Source organism: Pagrus major, chromosome 1 (assembly GCF_040436345.1).
Source record: "Pagrus major chromosome 1, Pma_NU_1.0".
Taxonomy (NCBI): Eukaryota; Metazoa; Chordata; class Actinopteri; order Spariformes; family Sparidae; genus Pagrus; species Pagrus major.
In genome coordinates this window covers 20,094,546-20,119,566 of record NC_133215.1, presented here as the reverse complement: position 1 = coordinate 20,119,566, position 25,021 = coordinate 20,094,546, and the positions used below count along the sequence as shown (strand labels likewise).

At 41.3% G+C, this 25,021-nt stretch overlaps 1 protein-coding gene across 1 annotated transcript; it reads left to right on the top strand.

The window, feature by feature from the left end:
- The first annotated feature begins 19,324 nt into the window (after positions 1-19,324).
- On the top strand, positions 19,325-23,356 carry s1pr5b (sphingosine-1-phosphate receptor 5b). The gene is made up of 2 exons (XM_073468017.1): positions 19,325-19,382; positions 20,676-23,356. The coding sequence occupies exon 2, from the start codon at positions 20,938-20,940 to the stop codon at positions 22,159-22,161; it is 1,224 nt and encodes a 407-aa protein (XP_073324118.1). The 5' UTR covers positions 19,325-19,382; positions 20,676-20,937; the 3' UTR covers positions 22,162-23,356.
- The last annotated feature ends 1,665 nt before the right edge of the window (positions 23,357-25,021 follow it).

Sequence of the window (25,021 nt, the reverse complement as noted above, 5' to 3'; positions counted from 1 at the left end):
CGTCAGGAACAGAAACGTACTCTGCAGGAAGAATGTGGGGAACGTCTCTCTCTCTCTCTCTAATATGTCTCTGAAGGGTTCATTAGCAGAGGATGTCGCCTGTCTGTCAACCAGCATGTAATATACTTCACATTAATTCCTCATTAAAGCGGCACCAAACAGATTGGGATTACTTAGAGTGCTGCTAATGTAAACCGAGGATCCTGTGACACCATTACAGTGTCACTCCCTTGTTTAACGTCACTCCCCACGCACGCTTTGTCTTCAAAATGTGCTTACCGCTGCAGGGAGTGGAAAGAAAGCACTTTGAGGGAGTTGAAGTTGGGAATGAGGCTTGTCGTCAGGTTAAATCAGTTGCTGTCTGCACTGCGTCAGTGTAACACCGCTGGATGGGAGCTTATATAAAGTCTCCCTTGGCAGCTCAAGTCTTTTGTTTTGTTGTTTTTTGCTGCTAACTGGCTGCTTGCCCTAGATATGTTAGCCGATGGTGTTTTACTGTGTTTACACAAAGCTTGAGAAACCACAGCGGCAGTTTGTCAAAGCAGATTAAAGGTGTTTAGGCGCTTTGAGAGACGGTGAGATAGAGAGAGGATGATCATAAGAAACAAATTTTTATGTGCATTTTTAAGTACCACACTGGAAAAGGTTTATGGGAACGGCAAATTTGAACACACCTAAACTTTTGATGCTCACTTGAAGGGCTTTTTGCCTTTTTTGAAACAGGGTTAATGCTCTTAATGAGAAATAGAAACACCCAATATTTAACTGACATGACTGATCAGCTGTTTCCACCCCGAGAGAAAAAGAAGAAATGAAGGCAACTGCTTGTTCTTCTTCTTTGAAGTTTACTGGCGGTTGGCAGACAACTGGTTTTGTTTATGGTTCGAGTCCTCTACTTCTTCTACTCTTTTAATTACAGCCATCAGAAGGTAGCCTTAACCGCTAACTTCTGACTAAACTATGCTTAGTTTATTCGCCCCAAACCAGTTGATGGAAACGCACCAAATTCGCGTTTTCTTTTTGCAATATTTTAAAAGTTCGCTTCAAATTTGCTTGACTATAAGATAAAAACACAGCTACAGATGCATTGCTCTACCTTTGTTTCAATTCTTGATTACACCAAACACACTACACTTGATTCTTCGTCAAATTTGATGTGTTTTACTGTGAGCAGGCAGATGTGTGCCACATTAGCATCGTTAAGCACATAAGCCACCCCAATGACTGCATCATTAAAACACTCCCCAGACGCCAGTTCATCCAATTACCTGCTACTTAAGCTATGATGTGGCTCAACTCTTCTCTAGATTCGAGATCTGCTTAAAATTTAAGATTTACAGTTGAGTTGACTGCTTAAGGGGCAGTTAGCTCCAGAGATCAGAGCCACATAAACCGACACCACAAGAGAACACAACCAGTGTTAACGAAGCACAGATGAGAAGATGGGCTCATAAAAACCACGTTCCCTGACACGGGAGAAACCTCGGCCTCGCCACACTGTAGAAAAGTGTCCCAGTGTTGGTTGGGACATTAAATTGTAGTTTTAGTGTTACTTTTAAATATGTGAAAGACTTATTCAGGGAAACTTTCAAACTCTTCTGAAGTGCTGCTATTTAGTTTGAGTATTTCCATTTTATGTTACTTCATACTTTTGAGAATTATTGTACTTATATCAGATTTAACTGCCTGACACTATGAAGTACAGTTAAAAGCTCCACCTTCACCAACTACAGCATTAAAGCATTTCTTACAAATAAGTAATTATTAATGACAATATTCGTACACTTTCACTTAACTGGAGATTTGAATAAAGTACTTCTCATAATTTCTAATGGAGTATGTTTATAGTGTGGTAATGGTATTTTGACCTAAGTAAATGATTTGAATATATCTTGCACCTCTGGTTTTTGATGGCCATTAACAGTCCCTGATAGAGTTCATATTGACCAGTTGGCCAACAGAGTATCCCACAAAACCAGTTTAGGGTCGAGAGAAATATTAATGAATGGGTTTAACAGTTTGTTTGTAAGTTCAACTCTTGGATGACATTTTTATTGTATTTTTCCTTCCTTTCAAGCATTTCTGTGAAATATTAAGACTCTGCCAGTGTTTTTGTTGTTGTTTTTAAAAGCAAAAGCTGCATGGAAAGCATGTCTATCTGCACGGAGGGAAACAAAGCAGTAGTTGTAGTTGTAGTTATAACACACAGGTTTAATTTAGCTTAATCACTTGTGTACTTTAACTTTTTTTGCTTTATGATCTGATGTTGTACTTGATAAGCACTTTGTGACGTTTTCCCTGAAAGGTGCTGTATTAAATAAACTTTACTTATTTACTATGGTCTTGTATAGTGTTTAACAGTGTTTCTCCTCCCTTTAGTTACTGTTAATGTCTGTTTCACCACCTGTCTCTTATTTTGATGAGCTGTCAGCAGCCCTGAGGCTGAGCTAACCAGCATGACTAATGACACCAAACCTGATGAAGAAGCAAAACAAGACAATGCAGGCGATCTAAAAATGCAGAACAAGAACAGATCTGTTTCATGTGCTGTTGGCTTCAGTGCTCTCTGAAACCATTAAAAGGCCAATTACAGACATGAGGATATAGAGACACAAACAAACATATTCATAGTGTCATGTCCTACAGCATATTTGTATTTTAAATGTAAGCATGATGAAATGGCATATTGCTTGCAAATTTTCCGAATATTGTAACTTTTCTGGAGCAAAGAGCCTCACAGACCGTATTGTGTCTGCATTGGCTGATTCTGCAAAGTCCCAAAATGTTTTCAATGCCAATATTTATGAATTCATGCCTTTTACAATATTTGTGCATGGCAAATGCTGTACTGTATAGTTAAGGTTAAGGAATCATTGGGGTCATGGCAAATAAAATATGTACGTGGTCAATGTTTTGGTTATGGTTAGGCAACCAAAACACTTGGTTGTGGTTCGGGAATGATCATGGTCACAGCTAATAAAAAGGCAATCATTAATTACAGGTTTTTGACCAGACAGAAAGTTCAGTGTCCTGCATGAAAGTCAGAAAAATGTTACACACACACATTCACCAATCCAACCCACACACCCCTACTTTTCACCATTTCACATAAATGACACACTGCTGTACTTCCTGCATTAACCAGTGAAGAACTTTGCCATTGAAAGTCATGATCCACGTCCTATATGGATGTGATCCCGAGGTATACTGGGCTGTAAATACTATATTAAGTGCATAAAAGGAAGTTAAACAATATGATATAAACAGCAATATATATCTAGTGTAAAAATGGAAAAAACTAAACAAAGGCCGGCCTGAGCTGCTTTTTAAAGGTGCCAACAAAGTCCCCAGAGCTTCAGTCCAGCACAACTCACTTCAAAAATGTGCAATCATTGTTTGTTTTTGGCCTAGGGCATAACCAACAAGTCCTGATTAGAGGATTTCAGTGATCCGCAGATTCCAGTAATTCACTGATGTAAACAGTTGAGCTTGATAAACTTGAATTCTGAACCTTTCTCAGTGTAAAGATGTTAAAATAATTATAATAAGAGCCTTTACTAAAACTTACGAGGGTCAGCAGCTGCATTACACCATGACTACTGATTACTTATGAACAATCAAGTGATGTGAAGTGATGTGCATGAATAATCATCTCCAGCTTGGCTGAAGAATCACTGAGTTAACAATGTTGGAAAAGAGAAATCCTGAGTCATGAGAGAAAAGTAATAGAGCTTGATTCTACATGAACTGCCTTAGGAGAGCAGTGACGAGTATAACTTTCCCTTGAGAACACAGCTGTCTGGCCTGGAAAAGTTTACCGGCAGCAGAATCAGAACAGTAGTTAACATGCTGCTGATCAGAAGCCAGTCACTCTGCAAAATCTGTGAAAACTTGTACATTCAACCCAATCAGAGTAAATGATGTCAATGTGTGTTTCTGCAAACTGCAGATATGTTGAAACTTTCTTTATGAAGCAACTTTGTTTCTTTATGTCCAATTTTCAATTTAACGCTGTGACAATGCTGTGATTGTGCTCTGTTTAGATTTAGGCACAAAAACCACTTGGTTAATATTAGGAAAAGATTATGTTTTGACTTACCTGCTGCTGTCACCAAAAACAGCTGGAAAATGCCTCTTTAGAAGTATCCAGTGCTTTGGCAACCAAGTCATGAGGATAAAATTTTGGCAAACCACTGATACGTTCAGATTTATATGTGTCACAGGCCTGCATACCATATAGACATTTCTACAATAAGTGTCATATCACATTCACATTACATGTCCATGACCTGACTGTCATATTGAAAGGTGGAGGGGATGATGGTGGAGTTAGGAGTTAGGGTCCAGTTAATGTTTCTTCCGGGCAGAATAGCGCAGGCGGTGCACTCGGGAGCGCTGGAATGAAGCACTGTGCTGACAGAAATGGACAATAGCCATGGTCACAGAGGGCTGACCACACAGCTGATAACAAGCTTACAACGTGTAGGGTGATAAAAGTACAACACTCACCATCAATATTCAGTGTCTAGAGGATCTGCTCCAACAGAACAGCCAGAACAAGCGTCTCCTCCATTGTCTTAGTTAAGTGTGATGAGCCCTGTTCAATTTAATATATGATTGGTTGTCTGATATTGATCAACCCCAGCACCTCTCTGAAAAGTTACATGGGTTCTTACAAGTGAGAAGGCTGACAAGCATGTATCCCACTTCGTGACTACATTTCATTATTTGTAAGCGTGACACCACAGAATAACCCAGGGCAATATCCAGCCGTGTTTATGGCACAAAAAGCTACTATTTTTGACAAGAAGTTGGGACTAGTCGTGTTTGTGACATCCAAAACGGGTATTTCAAGCTCCAACATGATCTTTTCCTGACATTAGCCAAGAGTTTTTTGTTGAACCTAAAGAAACATAATGTTGCAACATAAAGTAATTTCAACATAACATGGTTTGCCAAATGTCAACTGCCAACATTTTATTCTGGCGACTGGGGTGGTACATTTGATGAAATCACCGTTGGACATGGTTATGAGACAATCACACACAAACACTTACAGACAAACATGAATTTTACAAAAAGCTTGAGCAGAAACATTACAAGTGTCTCTTGGTCAGCCCTGTTCTCGAACTACCACCCAGAGCTGTTTACATCCCTCCAACGCAAACGTGACTCAACCGGGACCACAGTGTGCTCAGTTTCCCAGAACCAAAATATAATAACAGAATCATGAAGGTGTTATCATTTGGACAGCTCACAGGAGGTGATTACTCAGGAGGATTTGGCACAGTGACACTGCCTGATTAAATGCAGCCCGATAGGTCCTGAGCTGGTAAAAATAGAGCCCCTTTTAGGGTATTTAAAGTCACCGGGGACGATTCTCATCCTTCTCTTTTGACAGAAAACACATCTCCTCATCTCCTATGTTGTATCCTGTGAGGCTTTTTTTTCAGCGCCACGGAAAACATCTGGAGCCAGTCACTCCACCGCTGGCTCTTGAGAGCAGCTCCTAATGGAACATGTGAATGCGTTATGAGATCCGGCTCGAACAGCTGCTATTAGCTCAATTACATATTTGGCTGGAGAGCAGCAACGTGCTAACTCTTCACGCATTCTCCTTTAATTGTGTAAATTGACGTTAATGCCGCCCTTAAGAGCCAAAACAGAGGGTCGCTGAGGAAAACAAGTGGTCACATCTAGAAACAAAAAGTCGGCGTGACCTGAGAAGTGGATGAAGGGTTTAACAGGATCGGGCGGGGCGCTCGAGAGAGAATGAGGTAAATGTAAAGAATGAAAACAAGCTCTCAGGAATCACCACTTAGAGTCAGAGGTCAAATTTGAAAGATAAAGTTGCTGAACTTTGTTTCTTGAGAATATTTTTTTGGAGGATCATGACCCTACTTGCCTCTCTGGCCTGGGGCAGCGTTACAGCCACACACACAGAAAACATACCTTAACACAAATACACATACACATGCTCCTAAGTGGGCAAAAGGTATCACAGAAAACCTCCCACCCTTCCATTTCCTGTAGAGATCTTTGAGGTCACTGGTGGTGAAGTGTGTATCTTTATAAACTACTTTAGAGCCATCACATCTACAATTAGGCAGCGCTTGAGCAAGAACCAAAATAAACAAGCAGTCCCAATTGGAAAAATACACAAACATGGCCTGAAGATGTAATCTGCTATGCTCCCTCTTCCATGTCCCGTTGGCATGCCATGTAAGTTTTGAAAGAGTAATAGTAGATTGGGAGGAGAGGCAGAGTCATGCTTCAATTGAACTACTTTGTATGTCCTGGCGTCTAATCATGTCTGAATGAAAGCAGTTTTTGCACTTTCAGGCAATGTCTCTCAAAAGCAGTCCATTGTGATTGGGAGCCTGTGAATTAATGTGTTTTGAGCCATTTTTTTGAGCAGCATTTGAATGAGACAGACAAGTATGATGATAGCATTTAGTGACGTTATGTTGCCTCTAGCTTGTTTTGTTCTGTGTAGCATAGATACCCAAATAGAGTCGTCCACAAATGGGCATGAAATTGTCAGCTGTCCTGGATTCGATCACCATCTGTATTCTGTTTCCGTTAGTCTCCATCCAAATCTTACCAACAAGCATAATTTTGCACTGAGCTGGACAGAGACAGAATAATCATGGGAAAATAACGTCTTATAAACTTTTTCCCCTTTTTTCAGGATGATTTTGACAGAGTTATCAGACTTTCTCTGTATGTCCTCTCGTGTTTTGTCCTTAGGTTTCAGTTCCTGACTGACTGCATTTAGTCTGAGTAGATTTTGACACATTATTCAGTTGCTATCCTTTCTGATAGCAATGCTGCCCACTCCAAATCCCTTTGACTTTTCTGTCTGCAAGAGATATTTACAAATGAACGGAAAGAGGCTCTGGACCACAATGTCGCAAGTTATAGAGCAAGACAGGGAGGAGAGGCAGAGTTATGCTTCAAATGAGCTACTTTGTATGACCTGACGTCTAATCATGTCTGAATGAAAGCAGTTTTTGCACTTTCAGGCAATGTCTCTCAAAAGCAGTCCATACGTTGTTCAGCCATTCAACAAGCACTTTGTTGGAAGTATACTTGGGCTTGTATAAGACATAATCTTAGTGTTGATGCTGACATGAGCATTCAAGAGCACGCTGAGTCAAGAGAATGACCATAGGTGCAAAGAATAAAGGCAAGAGCAATCTAAAGGGGGAAATAAGCTGGAAAGTAAGAGAGGGACTCAAGAACCGAGCTGAGCTGTGGGAAGAAGAAGAAGTCGAGGAACAGAAAGAGAGAACGTGGGAGGGAGGCGTGGGTGAGAACGGACGTGCAGAATAGTGGACTAAACAGTAAACAAACAACCCCCACTCCACTGTGGTGGGGAAGTATTCCTCCAGCATGTCCAGATGAGTTCACACACTCCTACTGAACGTTACCATAATACCGTATCTCATCACAAGGATGCATCGCAGTCCATTTCCCATCCAAACCATCTGTCTTGAGGTTCCTCTCAGCTGGCAGTCATACATACAGTACCCTGCTGCAGAACATATAAATACAGACTAGATTGATTTACAGTCAAACGCACCAAAACCCATGGATTTACTGTAAGTGACTGTACACTGTGTATCTTTTCTGAGGTAATTAAATGCTGATGCAGCACATTGGTTTTCCTTGACCAATCACCTCAGTGCTACAAGGGATTTTATGTTTTCCTGTCCAAACATAAGCACAGATGTGCAAGAGGACGCATTTCACGTCGGAGCCCACAATCACGGAGGGAGGAAGGTTTAGCTTATAGAAGAAGAAAAGACACTAGATGACAGCGTGAGGAATTACGGAGGATCCTTTGCTCTCTAGTCTAAACAAGTTTAAAAGAAGAGTGCCATTTCTCTTCAGGCACTGGCATATTCCTGGCTGTTCACTGAGAGAAGCACTCACGGCTCTATTCCATGTTTTCATTAAAGCTGTTTAATGTGCGAGGCCGGAAAAAAGTCATATGCAACTGGATAATGTTTAAATCTGTTTATCGTCCTCTTTGTTGGTGTCTCTGTCCAGCTCTCTCTTCCTCTCTCCTTCAAAGTGACTTTCTTTTGAACCGGTCCTCCCTCTTCCCTCTTCTGCTCTCCTATCCCTCTTAATTGCTCTTGGCATCCTACCTTTTAGGGGGGGGGGAACGGGGAAAGGTCCCAAATGACAAGTCCCAGTGGGAATGTCAGAGGCACATCAGGAAGCTTGTGAAATCCATCGCCTCCAGCTTCCAAAAAGACCTCTTCCTCTATGAATTCCTCTCAATCCTAACATTAAACATGGAGGATGTTGCAAACACAGGCCCTGCACAGTGTCTACAGTGTTAGTGAACAGTAAAATAGTTTATAGCAGCTAGCAAAGACACTAGCTGCTCTTTCACCACACCTCAGCAGTTATAGCGTGGCCATTAGGGGGCCCACAGGGACTCATTTGGGACCAGTATGCTGCCCAGTCGCTCGTATAATTGTGCTTCCGTAAACAAACGAGGCCTATCAGTCACTGGGAAAACTAAAATACCCTCCCTCCTGAAATGCACCCAAACAAAACACCAAAATAAGACATGGAGCTGAAACTCACAGTGACCTGCTGATCTCTGAAGTCCCACAGTGCTGATTGGTCCTGACACAGAACTATGTGCAGACACAACACTGGCTGTTTTACTCTCATTCTGTCAAAATTTCCCTGGAATAGCTGGAAAATTCGTTAAGAGTTAGATGATATCACATAAACATATTGGACATGCTTGTTCCAGCACATCACTAAAGGCACAGTTACATTACGTTGATTGAAGATATTCTTACGTCAAATGGAAAAATTCTGCATCACTTTGTACACATTCCCCTGTAATTCATCCGGGCTCATTTGGTATCTTTGGAAACTTTGGCATCTTGACTAGACTTTACAAGTTCTGTGGGTTTTTTGCAAAGCTTACAACAGACCTGCCAAAGAGTTTGTGGGACTGACGAGTAATCTCAGAGCGAGGATATTTGGTTAAAGGGTAACTCCACCAATTTTTAGAAGTGTGTTTACAGGTCTTGGGGAGTACTAGTACATATGTGAAAAGAGTAGAATAAAGCCTTTTCTGGGTCCAGAGGAAGCTGCATGTAATGTGATACATTGCCTCCAATGATATCACCCCCTTTCAACCTGAGCTAACCAGGGTCTGGTTTTCGGCCGGTGCTAGTTGCGACCGTGGCGGTTTATGGTGCTGGTTCAGAGCCAGTGCCTTCTCTGGAAGCAGTTCTTTGTGTTTCGACAGCCTGATAACTGGCTGTCAGCCAGGAAAACCAGCTCCAGAGTGGAACCAACAATTTGCTTGTCTAGAACAAAGAACATCACGGACTGGGGGTGACGTTATTGTGACCAAGGACAGACTGAAACCGATTATTACCGCCATTTTTAAAAACTTGTGTAGCATGTTATGACTTATTCATGGGAGAATAAATAAAAGATTTTCATTATGGATGTTAAAGGAGGAAGAATGCGTGGAACAAAAGGCTTTATACTACCGTTTTAACATATGCAGCAGCACTCTCCAAGACCTGTAAACACACTTTAATGTATATAATTGGTGGTTACCCTTTAAGGCAAGTAAGCCCCAGGACCACTGCTTGATTTGAAACCCCTCTGCTGAGCTGATTCGACAGCTTTGATTGCGACTGCACGATTTGGATTTGTCTGAACATAAACCGCAAAGCAACTCGCTCCCTTCAGCAGTTCTGGTTCGTGATCAAATGAAAACTGTTTAATCAGCAGTCGAGTCTCATTGGGACACGGTTGAAAACATGAGAAAGTGACTGACTTCCAACAAAGGGGAATTATTATTTTCAAGAGAATTATTATTTCATATTTTTTTGACTGGGAACTTTGTGACTCTGGAGATTTCTTCTGTCCCCTCTGGCTGTCAGCTGGGTCTATTTCTGATCCACTAAACCTTGAGGGCAATGAGCAGAGTTGCCTGAAAAATGAGGAGTTAAACATGGCTTTGGAAGAATTTACCCCACTCCCCAGTGGGTGCGTGAGTGTGTGCGTACATGCCTATACATGTAAGTATGTAGGCCGAAGTGATTATTCTGTTGCTACGATCGCTCAGTTCACATTTAGAGCACTTTTCAAATAAAATTAAAATTCCCTTCGCTTTTCTTTCACTTTTCACCGTGGAGTAAATTAGCTGAAGGGGCCAGCTGGTTTGTATCTGTGTACAGTCTGCTGACGTACTCATGGTACCCCATTTACTAAAACCTGCTCTGAACTTGCACCGCGGCACACTGAAACAGGACCCAGCTGCCGGTGCGCTCGTGACCTCACATCTAATTGCTTGCAGTGGAACAAGCAGCTTGGAAATGTGGTTTCTGGAGGAGGGGAGTTGGTTGTGATGGTGGTGGGGGACAAAGAGACGGGTGACTGACACATAGACGTGGAGGCTCTGAAACCCAGGAAGACATTAAGTTACTGCATTTGAATTTCTCTGGACCGCACGTAATTGGTTGCAGAGCTTGAATGACATCAGAGTGTTGACTTCCACTAATAGGCTCAGTGAAAGAAGAGTGTCGTTCAAAACAAAACAGGCTATCAGAGATCATACATGGAGCTTTACATACAATATTTTTTAAATTTTTAATGCTTTTCTAATATAAAAGTCCAAATGAAAAATCATTATGAGCTTTTGGAATTTTTATCTTCACCATTTATCTTAATGTGTCGTCATTTCAGGCATCTGTAGGCAAGGCAGTACGAACAGTAAGGAGCTGCAATATGTGCTGCTGATCTGATTAAACATCTGATTGTACAACTGTGTGAATAGGAGAGAAGCTGAAATGATTTATGGGTAACAAAACATAACAGATAGCAGAATGCCAAACGCGCCAACAGCACAGCTCAGATCTGGGCTTTTTTGCTGAATTCTGCAGCTTTGATTCTGGCAAGTATGTGATGCGGTAATGCTTTGAATTAACTTTTTTTTGTGAGTGCTGTCAAAGATTTAAATTTTACAAGATGTACTAAACAGAAACAGGGTTGTGCTTACAAGACTGAATAGGGAGTCAAAGTGTTACAATCCAACAGCAACCTTCTTTTCTTCCCGTTCCAAGGCAGGATTTTATTAAATTTTTTTTGGTTGACCCAGTAAGAAACCAAAAGAACTGTTTTGGAGGAACTACATGTAAGATTTTTTGTTTAAAAGAGAAGGAGACTCAGAGGAAAATAAGGTCCCCAGAACAAGCTGGAAAAGTGGCAGGGTCCGCCAAATAAAAACAAAGTAAAACAGTATGAAATTGATGATTTTTAAGGTCAGTTTGTTTATTCAGTTTATTTAGTAACGAAAATGAAGAGAGTTTATTTAGTTTGTTTGAGAATGAAAACAATCAATTAAGATTTTTCTCTCTCAGTTTTGACGTTACAGTAAGTCAAAGACGTCTTTGCATTGTACTGACAAAATGTGTCCTGAAGTTAGCTTGTTAAGAAGCTAGTCCCAGTGTAGTAGTCCTGTTTTGTAATACCACCTCGTAGCTCAAGAGGCGATAGAGTGACATGGTAGCGTCCAGTCTGCCCTCAATTCAAAAAAAAGAAAGGAGTTGTGTAAGTGTGGTGACGTAGAGAGGAGGGAGGGGTTGCTACAATGACAACAACGCTTACAGAAGCTTTAATATTACCGTTGCTTTACTGTTCCACCACTGGAGACAGCTCTTGGTGAGTAAAACGACGAGTTTGATGCTGAATTTTGTGTATTGGTCAGTAAACCTCTGCTAATGCTAACATTGGGCATTTAGCGATAGCTTAAAAGCTAGCTAAGTGTATAACGTTACTGACAGTGTTAATATGTTTGCGCAGATAAGTGTTTGTTAAACAAAAGACAGACCTATTGAAGGGACTGTGCATATCCTTGTTTCTTACTTAGGGGTGGACAGCTCAACTTTCTGGTGATAAGGAGCCAGGAGACAATTAGCTTAGCTTAGCATAGTCCAAGAAAGGGGAAAACAGCTAGCCTGGCTTTGTCCAAAGCTAAATAAATAAACCCACTAACACCTGTAAAGCCACTAATGAACATATTGTACCTGGTATGTTTAATCTGTACACAAATGTTAAAAGGCTAATTGTGTATAAAGTAGTAACATGCTAGTCTTGATGCCGGTTGTATTGAGGTCAATGGGAAATGCATGGAGAAGCACATTAAAACCCAACATATCTACGAAAATGAAAGATCACACTTCACACTTGAAGGCATTTCTTCATCAGAAGTCATAGATATGTTGGGTTTTAATGTTTTTCTCCATTGACTTCAGTACAGCTGGCACCACAGTCTGGCCCCAAAGCAAGATTCGTGATGTAATAACCCTTCCTTTTTTATGTTCCTTGGTTCTAGCTCCATACTTATTCTCCATATCTCCCAAAAAGTATACTATTCCTTTTAAAAGTTGTCATTTGTTTGAGTTGGCACTCAGTTAATCATGCTGAAACTATGAAAACACTGAGCTGACTGAACCACTTAAAGATTCTTTGAACCATTAATGCCGTCGCTTCGAAGAAGATGTGAGGGGGGGCAATCATTCAGCTGAGGTCAACAATTTCTTGAGTGGTATGCTCTTGAAGAATAAACACTTTAAGGAGAAAAATAAAGGGGAGGCCAAACTTAATTTTAAATCACTTCTAGTCACGCTAACCCTATACTCTGGTTGAGTGAGCTGGTACTCTGCCCGTTTCGCCTGAGACAGTGAGGAAACATGAGGCAGTTTCTGAGAGTGAGTAGAGGTCAAACCTAGAAAATAAGAAGGAAGACTAAAAAGAAAAGGGAACTGAAATGAAAAGAAGAAAAAAAGGAAAACATCTCAGGCCCAAGCTTGTCTCGTGCCCTTCTCCTCACTCTCACCTTATCAGCGTCTTGGCTGCACGTTTTTTTTTTTTTTTTTTACAAATTATTCCGAGATGCAGAAAGAGGCCAAAACTGGGAGATCTGGCATTCATTTACATTCTTACTGGTTTGTGCTTCTCCTGCTCTGTTTTTTTTCCTTCAAGAACAGAGAGCAAGATGGAATTTCAAGGGGCCAAAAAGAAACAGAGCGGGAATCGTTCAAGCAACAAAATCCTTGAGTGAGCGTCCCACAGGGATCCGTGTGGCTGCCGTGCGGTTGTAATGTCTTTGTCCGCCCATCTCCTCTGATTACCATCATGTCTCTAGAGAGGTCCATGAGGGCAGAATTTGTGTGTTCATGTGTGTTGTCAGTGAGCGCGTTTGTGAGTGTCTAGGAGATAATACCACTGCAATTATAATGTGGCGAGAAAAGTGTAATATCATAACTTTTAGCTGCTCACTGGAAACAAAACTGATGAGAGAGCGTCGAGTGTTGTATTTATAAAGGTTTCAAGATAGATTTAGATTTAGTTTTAAGAATCTACCAGGTCACCAAAATAAATGTTGGCATTGTACGTTTCTTCTAGCTACGGACATGTTGAAGCTTTCCATTTGTTCATGTTGATTTTTTTCTATTTTACATTGTGACAAAACTGTGTGTATGGTCTGGTTAGGTTTAGGCCCGGAAACCACTTGGTTGGGATTTGGAAAAAAATCTTTTTTTGGCTGACCTGGTACTGTCATCACAAACGCAGCTTGAAAAGTATCCAACATCTCCTTAAAAATATCGTTTTTCAGCTGCAAATTGTCTCGATTTGTCTACTCAAAAATATCCTATTTTGTTGGCACTAACAGCTGGAAAATGTCTTAAAAAATATTCAGTGGTTTCACACTTACAAACATCAAAAATGCAGTCTTGAACAGTGGTCACTGGCTTGGCATTCATCTCAGCTGATTTACAAATTCAACAAGATCTGACACTATTGTAGAGATGTTGATAAGATACAAATGAAACATTCACATTTTTAGTATCCGTGGTACAATTGTACAATGGCAACATTTTGTTATGGCGACTGGGCTGGAAAACCCCAGAAAAATGCTTATTATGATGATTTCTTTCTGAATTTTACCCAGGGATAAACATTTTATTTTATTTGTTTATTTAACATTGTATCTATGCCTGTTTACTTATTTTGTTGTTGTTGTTTTAAATATTTATTATACTGTTAACTTATTATTAAGCCTTGCTTTTTTACTGATGTTTGGGTTTGGTGAAGATTTATCTTGATGAAGTTAAAGATTAGTCCTATGACGGAGCAGTGACAGTTATTATCTTTTTTGATGTGGAGAGAAAGGTGTGTATATACACAAGTGAAAGTGTGAGCGTATGCAAAGTCTCTAACTGACAAACGCACAAACACCCTCAGGGACCGAAGCCTCTATTGGCTTTGTGCACAGTTCTGGCATAGCGGGAATGAACACATCATCCTGAGGGTTGAGTGAGGCGCTTACATCTCTGTGGAGCCGAGAGGGGTGTCAGTATCACACTCTAAACCAAGAAAGTTCTCAAATCTGGATCTCATTAGGCCTGACGTCTGCCAGCGCTGGAGTGAACACATCCAGACTGCAGCCACGCTCACCCAACAAAGCTTCAGGACAGAGACACAGCCAAGCCAAGAGACACAGACCGGATCACCAACAGAGTTCTTAGTGACCTGAACCACCTCTACAGTAGAGGATGGAAACTGCAGACTGCTGAAAACATTTGTAAATACAGAACAAGCACAGGCGCACTCACGTAAATGCATGAGCACACATGCACACAGATCATTGGTGCTTCTTTGTCCAAGGTGTTATCCGCTGTTATCACTGTAATTGGAGCAATAGGGGGTCATTTCCTGCGAGAAAGGAGCTTAATTGTGATGACTCGTTGCTCCTCTCACCACAGCTCCCAGCAACCGCTCAACTGTGCACAGAAGAAGACCAGATCACGTGTACCTCTTTCCCGCAATCCCCTGCTCCCTCTCTCTGAACTAATTTTTCAACTCATCCCTGCTTCTTGAAGCCACCGTGACCTGCGAGCACTTCAAAAGAACACAGATCCTCATAAATCGCCCTTGAGTGGCCCCTAGACCGCTGCAAGTCGGCTGGAAAATCCAAACAAACAATACGCTGATGAGTGGGTAGGACTGTCTGAGGTCATGCGATGCAGCCCTCTGAGCACATCGAGTGATCGGATACTGGAAAGTAAACATCGCGCTCCAGTGAGGATATATGGAAATGTGGAGAGGGGAGGATGAAGTTAAAGAGGAGAGGGGCAATATGCTGCTCCTGCAACAGAAAATTCAAGCAGTGAGGAATGTTTTCTTATCATCACAGAGCTGGTCTGGCTGGTCTGATTGGGGGACTTATCAGTGGATTAGGCCCGAGGACTGAGTGGTGATAGATTGCAGGAGGGGCTGCGGTGCGATAGCTGTGGAAAGACCTCAGTCTGAAGTGTTTTGGTGATGAGGAAGAGGACTTGAGAGAACTTGGCTGGCAAAGACCCATTTAGACTGTGTTTTAGAGCCCAATATGCCACGCTCATATCTTTGCCTCTTAGGTAATCAAAACCTCAACCCTTATGAATGTCTGACGGGCAAAAGTTGAAGCTGTGAAATAATGTCTGGAATACTTCAATGTTTTATTGCGGAGGGAGGAAGTGCGATCAGGTTCATGCACAGGCCAATATTCACCTTCAAAAAATTATGCCAGGAGAGTTACGTTTCCAACTCTCAAACCGTAGGTGGTCCTGAGTTTCAGACTTCTGACAACAATGTCTCTCCACACAGGCTGAGAAATATCAAGGCCGTAAAAATATTAACACTACAGCTGTGTGTCAGCACTGCCAGCTTAGGGAAGCCACCATAACATCACTCCCCGAGTAGAATCAAATCAGCAGGGCAGCTTTGGGTGAACCACATAAATAAACCCCTCGTGCACCACATACAGGTCGCAAAACTGGTCCATCAAGGTCAACATTACCTCCACGCCCAAGAGGAGCTGGCTCAGCTGAAAAGCGGTCAGCATCACAGCGCAGCCAAAAACATATGTTAGGAATACCAGAGAGGGAAATCCATGTGGAGTGTGTTTCCGTTGTTGCTGTACAGAAAGTGGAGCATGAAGAAAATACATGATGGAAATTAGAGTAAGGAATGGATACAATCAGGAAAAGTGTGAGAGACAGGATACCAGACACGGACGGGACAGAGTAAGTCACAACTGATCAAGAAGTCGAGATGAAAGAGGACATGTTTCCTTCCTGAGTCCTGTCCGTCTGTTAGACCACTCATCCTCAGTGTCAGACCTCTGTGTCTGTCTGAGGCTTTGATGTGAGGCTTCTGCATTCACCCCAACAGGATATTACACTTTAATGAGCTCACCTCCTGCACACAGCAGTGCAGAGAGCAGAGAGTGTGGGTGAAATGTAACATTTATACACACACAGACACATAACATTCAAAACAGTGATAGACTCAAGTGAAGCAGTGGAGAAAGTTGACCCAACTTCAAGTCCTTTACTAGCTTCACCAACAGATTCACATGGATGCAGTGTTGAAATCATTTCTTAAGCAGAGAATTTTAATACAAAACTGTAAAAATACTTTACTACAAGTAAAAAGTTCTGTATTCAAAACGTGACTAAAAGGGTAATGCCACACATTAAAGTGTGTTTACAGGTCTTGGAGAGTACAACTGAATATGTGAAAAAAGTTGTATAAAGTCTCCAGAGGAAGCTGCAGTAGTCTGATAAATTGCCTCCTGTGAAGTCACTCAGTGATTAAGTTGCATTATGGGTAATGTAGGCACCAGGTTTTAAAAAGAAAGAAGAATGCTTGGGATAAAAAAAGGTGATATCTCCGGTTCTGCTGGAACGATTTTGATTCGATTTGTCTCGTCATGGGTCCAACAGTGTTATAGCAGTACAATGCTACACCAGTGGACTGCTTTTCAAAACCTGGTGTCTACATTACCCACAATACAATTTAGCGACTGAGTGACATCACATGGAAAATCATCAAGTAAAGTAAAAGTACCTTGAATATGTACTTAATGACATTCCATAACTGCTTGCTTGCATGCACATACATGCAGATATTATAGACCTACTGTACACACTGATTTGTGTGCAGGAGCAATAATTACTGGATACAATACACAGCAACCTTTAAGCTTCCAGGTGACGCAAACAGGACGCAGTTGTCCTTTGTGATGGGAAAAGTTCATGTTTTAATTTCAGTCAACAATTAGACTAATCCCATTTTAGTACAGAGCCCAGAGCACGGTTTCAATATGTTGGCTCAGGGTGTTGGGACTGTTTGATCCGTTGATTCACTGATGTGTGTCAGTATGCCAGCAGTCACAATATCAGTAGCCTGAAAAGCAGGCACTTGACCCCGTCAGACAAGAACGCAAAATACTGATGTAGGCCATGTGAGACAGAGAGTGCAGAATATAGAAGAGATGTGATGGCAGAGAAAGAAAGAAACACGCTTGTATATTTTCCACAGTCGGACGCAGACGTACACAAAGGAGCCAGAGGGCTATTCAGCTAAAGCAGTTAATCCTACAACAAACAGGTTTAGCTGAAGGAAGCCGCTGTTTGAGTAACCAAACACTGCAGTGTAATGTGTCCGAGGAGCATCCGGATAAAGAGCAGGATTTCCAACTGTCAAACACTGTGGCTAAGAAGGATCGTTGCTTGAAAGAACTATTTACCTGAGTATAAATGCAAAGTTCAGGAGACAGTGTGTTCCTGTTTCTCTATGTGCAATACAAACAGTCAGGACAACATGTGCATCAAACCAATAAAAGTTTTATTTGAGGCTGATACACAACAGTCCCTCTCACCTCTCTCCTGCTTGTTTCGTCCTGATCAACCTCCTGCAAGCCCTGCAGGGGAGGCTCCACAGGTGAGCCGCTGAAGCTTGTCAAAGCATGCTGCATTCTCACTGACAGACTCTGGGAATTGGGATGCCATCATTACCACATAAAGCATGTGAGTCAGTTCACTTGCCTTGCTGCATAAGTAGGGGTTGTGGAATACATAATACATTAAAAAAAAATAATAATTTCGAAGGAACTTGAGAAACACAAAACCTCAGTATCCTCACGTCAGTTAACTTAGGGAGTTCGGGGAAAATTTTACCGAACTGTGTCCTTTCAAAACTGGTTCTTCCACTAACCTTTTGTTTCTTTCATTGGAAACAGGTGTTGATTTAGAACCTGAAAATGAACGGCACTTCCTCCTAATTTTTATATTTTTTATAAACTGTTCTCAGTGCACTTTCCAGTGTTGACAACTTTTTTGCAGTCTTGCAAATGTTTCCTGTTCTGATTGCTGATGACAATTGCAACACCAGTAGCCTTTTTGTATCTAACACTCTGCATATTGCATGCTCATATCACATAATGGACACAGGAAGAAGAGCAAGGCATTATAAAAAAACAAATGTGATGTTTGATATGATCTCACTTCCTCGCTCTACACAGAAAAGAAATGAATGTATAACATATGCCAAAATTACAAAAAGGCCCCAAAGAATCAAGAATTTGTCGTAGTCAGTGTTTCACAAAGTTCACAAAATTTCTCCTATCTCAACAATGCTCAAAATTAAGCAGTTTTATAAGGAAGTCTGGAGAATTTCTCTCCCTCTTTATCTTCCTGCTGTTGTTGACTGCAGTTGCTGTGGCTGCTCTGACCTTTAGTATGTTGGTGTTAAAGTTTGCCGTCTGTTGTAGTCCAAACTTCTCAAACTGCTGTTTGTTTTCCTTTTTGCTTTAAGCTATCCAAATTAATATAAAAAACATTTATGTCCCACACCATTAACTATGATATCTTTATGACTAACTACTCAGCGCCCCCAACTCTGACTGACTTCCAGTGTCCCTGCATCGCATGTACCTTAACTTTGAGGGAAGATTTGAGACGGTGGCCTGTGTAAACAGTGTAAGTTAATGATTTTTGTCTTCCTGTCATTATGTTATTACTGTACACAGAAGAGAGGAGTCTCCACTATACTATCAGGATGATCCAGTTTTAATTACCTATCTGTATTAGAGTGCCGATTGATGACATTATGTGAACTTTTAAATGTAGAGAAATACCGTTAACAGTGACAGGCATCAGTGAGATCCTAATGTAATCGTAGGTCCAACTTCTCCTAATCTGTCATTCATCAAGAAGAGATTTTAAGAAGTTTTTGCAACCCAAAGAAGCACACAAATGTCTGTGTTAATATATGAGAGGGAGAGAGAGAGAGAGAAAGAGAGCGAGAGAGAGAGATTGAGGGGGAGAGAGAGAGAGAGAGAGTTTGGGTCCACCCCCCTTTGATACATGCTTCAACTCTTCCTTCACTCCCTCTGCTCTGTCAGTTTGACTGTGACTCACTGGCTGCTCTTGCTTGGATTCTCCTCACTGAGAAGCAGATGAAGTGCAGGATAAGGACAGCACTGCGACAATTTCAAGGTAATTTTGTTGAGATTGCAATATGTGATAGATGTTGTTATTGGCATTTACATCAATTTCATATGGTTGTGTCGTGGTCATACAGAGCTGGATGTTAAGAGAAGAGAGTTTTTTTTATTCTATGGCTTTATGGCAGTTTGCACCTGAGAAAAGAAGGGCTGCTGAAATGTATAAACTCAATTTTATAGGAGAATGTAATATAAGCAATACTGTATATAGTGTAAAAGTCACAAAAACAACTTCATCAAACTCTGAAATTATATTTTTTTTGTTCTTAATGTAAGTCAGTGCATATTTAAAAGAAGAAACTAAACACAAATGCAGTTGTTTGTGATTTCAACATACGTATTCTCATATCATGTTTAATTCATTCATTCATAATCAGCATTCATCTTTTATCCGCGGCATAGATTCAAGCCCGTACTTTTAACAGCTGTTTTGTGCCAAAATGGACAAATTAAATCCATGTCCCAAATTCTTAGCAACAGATTGAATGAGTTATAGTCTCCAGACCATTTGTTAAATGTTAACACATGACTCAAGAAGCGAGAGAAACATTCCCTCACGCGACACAGACTCAAAGGAATGCGACCCTAATCACCCCTGATTGTTCTCAACATTAAAGACTGTAAGCTCAAATAATTCAACCACGACCCTCAACTTTCTTCTGATTATAGTTCGCAAAGGCTATAAACTTTTGGAAGTGCTGGTTAAGTGTATTTGCACGTGTGGGGCTCTTCAGAAACACCTCATCTATGCTGTGAAAAGCAGCTGCATGTGTGCCAAATTAAGTGCACGTGTTGTGATGGTTCTTGTCTATCAACCTCACGATGAATGACATACTCTTGCAAAGACTAAATGTTTGTTTGACATTAAAATGATCCCTCTGTCCTTTCAGTCTGTAGTATCACATTCTGCTTTACTCACTCAGTCTAACTGAGGTCATGACTGTAGTTTAAGTTTCACATCCCCGCAATTTATACTCAGATGTCAGAGGAAAAGTTTGCATTCAGCTCATATACTGACAGTATGTGTATATGTCTGGGAAAGATGTAGATGTGTTCGGTTTTAGAATTCTCAAAACCAGCCTACGCTTCTCGGTCGAATTGTGGTTCAGTTTTGACTCATCAGGTTTCATGTAGCTAAATGTCTTAAATGTCAATGCAACATAACTTATAATACACGCAAGGTTCACTTACTTTCTTTACTTTAAGTATGTGATATTGTCAGTATTTTCTGGTCTGGTCTCTTTCCATCATTTTTCATGCTTTTCATCCTCATCTCTCTCTGCAGTGTCTGGACCCTCTAACCAGGACAAACAGAGCTCAAGAGCACCGTCTTCTGGCTAAAAAGAAAACATCTAGGGATTCTGGTGGATTACATCGTATCAACTTCTGTAATCCCCCCATTCATTGCAGGAGCTCAGACATTTCTTTGTGTGTCTTTTTTTGCACTTGGACAAATTCTTCACACCTCCCACTGCCAAAAGCATGTCAACAAAAATGACTTTATAGCCACTGACTGCAGGCGGAAAAGAAGAAAAGCAACATTAAGCATGGAGGCTTCAAGTTCTGCTCACGCAGGGACTCCCCCCTTTACACTCCCCCTCTCTCCTACTCCCTCCTCTTATGGCTGCTTGCAGTTCTTCATGGAGTACCAGGACAATTCTGTCATTGTGGAGCATTACAACTACACGGGCAAGCTGCAGAAGGACCGATACCGTGAAGGGCTCAAACCTGAGGGCATTGCGTTTCTGGTGGTGTGCCTCCTCATCGTCCTGGAGAACGCTGTGGTTCTCATCGCCATTTGGAGGAACAAGAAGTTCCACCTGCCCATGTATTATCTGCTGGGAAACCTGACTCTGTCTGATCTGCTGGCTGGGATTGCATACATGGCAAACATAATCATGTCTGGACCTTATACCCTAAAACTGACACCGCTGCTATGGTTCCTCAGGGAGGGAGGGGTCTTCATCACTCTGGCTGCCTCTATAATCAGTCTGCTGGCCATTGCAATTGAACGACATGTAACTATGGTGACTATGAGGCCATACCATGGGGCAAAGCGGGGGCGGATGTTGGCACTGATTGGTGCAAGTTGGGCCCTGGCAGGGTTTTTGGGGGTCCTCCCAATTTTGGGATGGAACTGTATGCACAGACTGGACCAGTGCTCCACAGTGCTCCCACTTTACTCCAAGAGCTACATCCTCTTCTGCGTATCTGTGTTCAGCGCGGTGCTCCTGGCCATTGTGGTGCTTTATGCCAGAGTTTTCCGCATCGTCCGCACCAACACACAGCGGCAGCGGCTGGGCCTGTCCGGCAGCATGAGGAAGGGCTTAGCAAGGAAGTCGCAGAAGTACATAGCCCTCCTCAAGACAGTCACCATCGTGCTGGGCGTCTTCATAGCCTGTTGGCTGCCCCTCTTCTTCCTCCTCCTCCTGGATTTTTTCTGCCCCACCCACAGCTGTCGCCTGCTCTACAAGGCCGATTACTTCCTGGGAGTAGCCATGGTCAACTCACTCCTCAACCCCATCATCTACACGCTGACCAGTAAGGACATGAGGAGAGCAATCCTGAGGCTGCTCTGTCGGCCTTGTCTGATGACCAGAGATGGCCAGGTGAAGAAGATCGGGATGCCGTTCCTTGAGTGCAGCTTCAGTAAAACGGAGGTGGCAACCCAGAAGTTGGAGGGGGGGCAGGAGACGACCATTTCCTCTGGAAACAATGTCACCACACCATCTCCTATCAAGGCCCTTTACCCCAAACTCTTCAAGTCATAAGGACTAATACTGACTGATTGAGTCCATGAGTGTGTAAATGGGTTTCCCACTTAACAGAAGACATGTAGCACATCTTCTATAGAAAGGAAAACTCATGTTTAGAGTCAGACGTGGTGCAGTTACAGCAACATGATCACATGAATGGACTTCATGAGGATGCCACTCAAACGTGAACAAACATGAGTACATGCTAGTGATGAGTCTCCTTAATAAATTTGCACTGAAATATCACAATGAATGAGTGGAACAGCCTTGGATTTAATGTTCCTGTGGTTATGTAGTTTGTGTTGAAGCCTGGAAGAAGACTTCTGTGAACCCGAAGACTCATGACTGAAAAAATGTAACATTCTCTCCCAGACTTGCTGGGTTGAACAGCGAACAATTGTGTTTTCCCCTTCTATACAGTTTGTTATTGAAGGGCCTTAATCAAAGCACCAACACTTCTATGCCAACTGTGCATCTGCAGACCGGGATTTTGCTGGTTCGAAAGCCCTGTGTTGTGCCAGATTCGTTCAGATAAAAGAGTGTGGGGTGCCCATGCACGTAGTTAAGGAGAGCTAACAGGGAGGCAGAAAGGGGCAGCACTCATCTCAGTGAAGAATGCTGTGGTATAATTGTGGGAGGGAGACGCGACATTAAAACCCCCTCACTGTTTTGAAATGACAGATGGGCAACCTATCTGATGCCAAGTGGAAAGTTGTTGGCGTGTTGTCTGATTATATCAAAACACAAAAACACCAAACATCATCAGATAATGCGATCATGACATGTGGATAGCTTAACTCTGAAACCACAGCAGCTGCAACTGCATCACATCTAAGATAAATTATTACTTCAAAGATTTATGTTTCCACTTGCAAATAAAGCTGTAAATATGATTATTCATCATCCAGCTGCATCGGGACTTTTAAGGACAGGAACGTGCCTGCACTTGTAAGCTAAATCATGTGGGATCAATGCAATTATCCCTTCACAATCCATCATGTTAGCAGAATATTTCGGGAATTTTTTTTCTTATTATGAAATGAGTTTGACAGCAGTGTTTTTATACGGATCTTTTTAAATGCAGGAACTGAATTGTTGAATGAGGCAGTGTGCTTTTTTGTACTATAATTCATGCAGTGAACTTTTTGTATTTCTGAATACTTTTCATATTATCTGTATTATAAATTATATCTATTTTGTAACAAGAAAAGGCAAGCAAACTTTACCTTTCTTTTCATAAAAGAAATAAAATGTTTTCTTAAAAGATTCTAAAAAGTTTGTGGTTTATTTTCACTGTGTGTGCGCCCACTGTAAGTCATATACATTAAGCGTGTCTGTGTATATTTGTGTAAGTGGAAGAACAGTTCTTGAAGAAGCACCACAGGAAGTGAGCCCCCTTGTCTCACATCTGGTTATGACATTGGCCTAGATACAGCCTTCTTCTACAAGCTCTGCATGTCTGAGGACGGCTCCAGCACCACACAATGCACCTTTTATTTGAACGCTCAACTCTCAATTTTTCTTTTTCCTTTTTCTGTCAACCTGTGGGTAGGATCACCTCATTGTGACCTGCTGTCCACGCTCGTCATGCCTGAAAGAGGAAAATGAAATGCAGCTGGCTTTAATTTTGTTACTTTGGAGGCCAACATGTTGTTAATTCAGCTGAAGTTGGTATATTTATCTGCATGAACCAGAGCTGGAAAAGACATTATTGTTCAAGAAAAAAAAAAATCTGTGGCTTCAGCTCATACATTTAAGCTTTTTAGAGTAATTATTATGAATTCCACAAATTCCAATATTGATAAATGTAAAATAAAGTCTTGATCTAATAATTTTGCAACCACGGGTGATGGAGTATTGCCACTGCTTTTTGGACCTCTTTCAACTCTAAACATACAGATTCCTCTGACACTTCCTCTGACTAAGTGTTAGTGCAATATGCCTAGACAAGTATTTTAAGCTTCTGCAAATCACATATGTGCAGCAACTTATTTTTAGGCATAACTTTTCACACCTCTTAAAGGAATTGATGCACAAAGCGACACACTGAAAGCAAGGTCTAGTGGTAACAAACAGGCAGCCTGACAAACTATATAGTTGTTTCCTTTTTGATTTAACCCTCAGTGACCAGAAGACATTTTTATCTACAATAAAAGGTATTTCATGACACTGGAGATACCTTTGATGTGATTTGTATGGGCACAGGTGTTCCTCCAGATGTTGCCTGTATCCGCCAGCACTGTGCCTGCTGACAGAGGTCAACAAGTGTGCGAATCTGTTCTTGGCCCCCAGCTTCCTTCATGCTGTTCAGATCATAGAACAGACTGGACAGGTAGAAGTCTTTAGTCATTTGTCATGATGACCACCAAGGACAGTCCAAACCACACGCAGCCTTGTATTACAGATGTACTGCGCCTTTCTCCAGCTGAGCTTTGGGAAAATTCACTGTAGTAACATGTGTAGCCACAATTCCATCTGATTATTATCCTTGTATTTCTTTGTCATTTTGAGGTATGGCATTATAAATTAAAAATGGTGGAAGGAAGACAAGATGCACGAAGTACCTCTGAATAACTAAATAACTTATAAGTCCTTTTATTCTCAGAATACCAGACAGGTAATATATATATATACTATATAATACTTTTAGCCAGACTTAACAAACGTTCTTCTTGTACATTTCTTTCTGTGACTGAAATTATAATGTGGACACTAAGTGCCAATGGGTATATTTTGACAATTCATTTTCTTTATTTTGTATGGTTTATTTAAAATTAGGATACAGTTTACATGTGAATAGTGTTGTGAAACAGCAAAAATAAAAAAGTATTCATATTCTTATCTAAATATAGGCCCATTTTGATTTAAATATGGA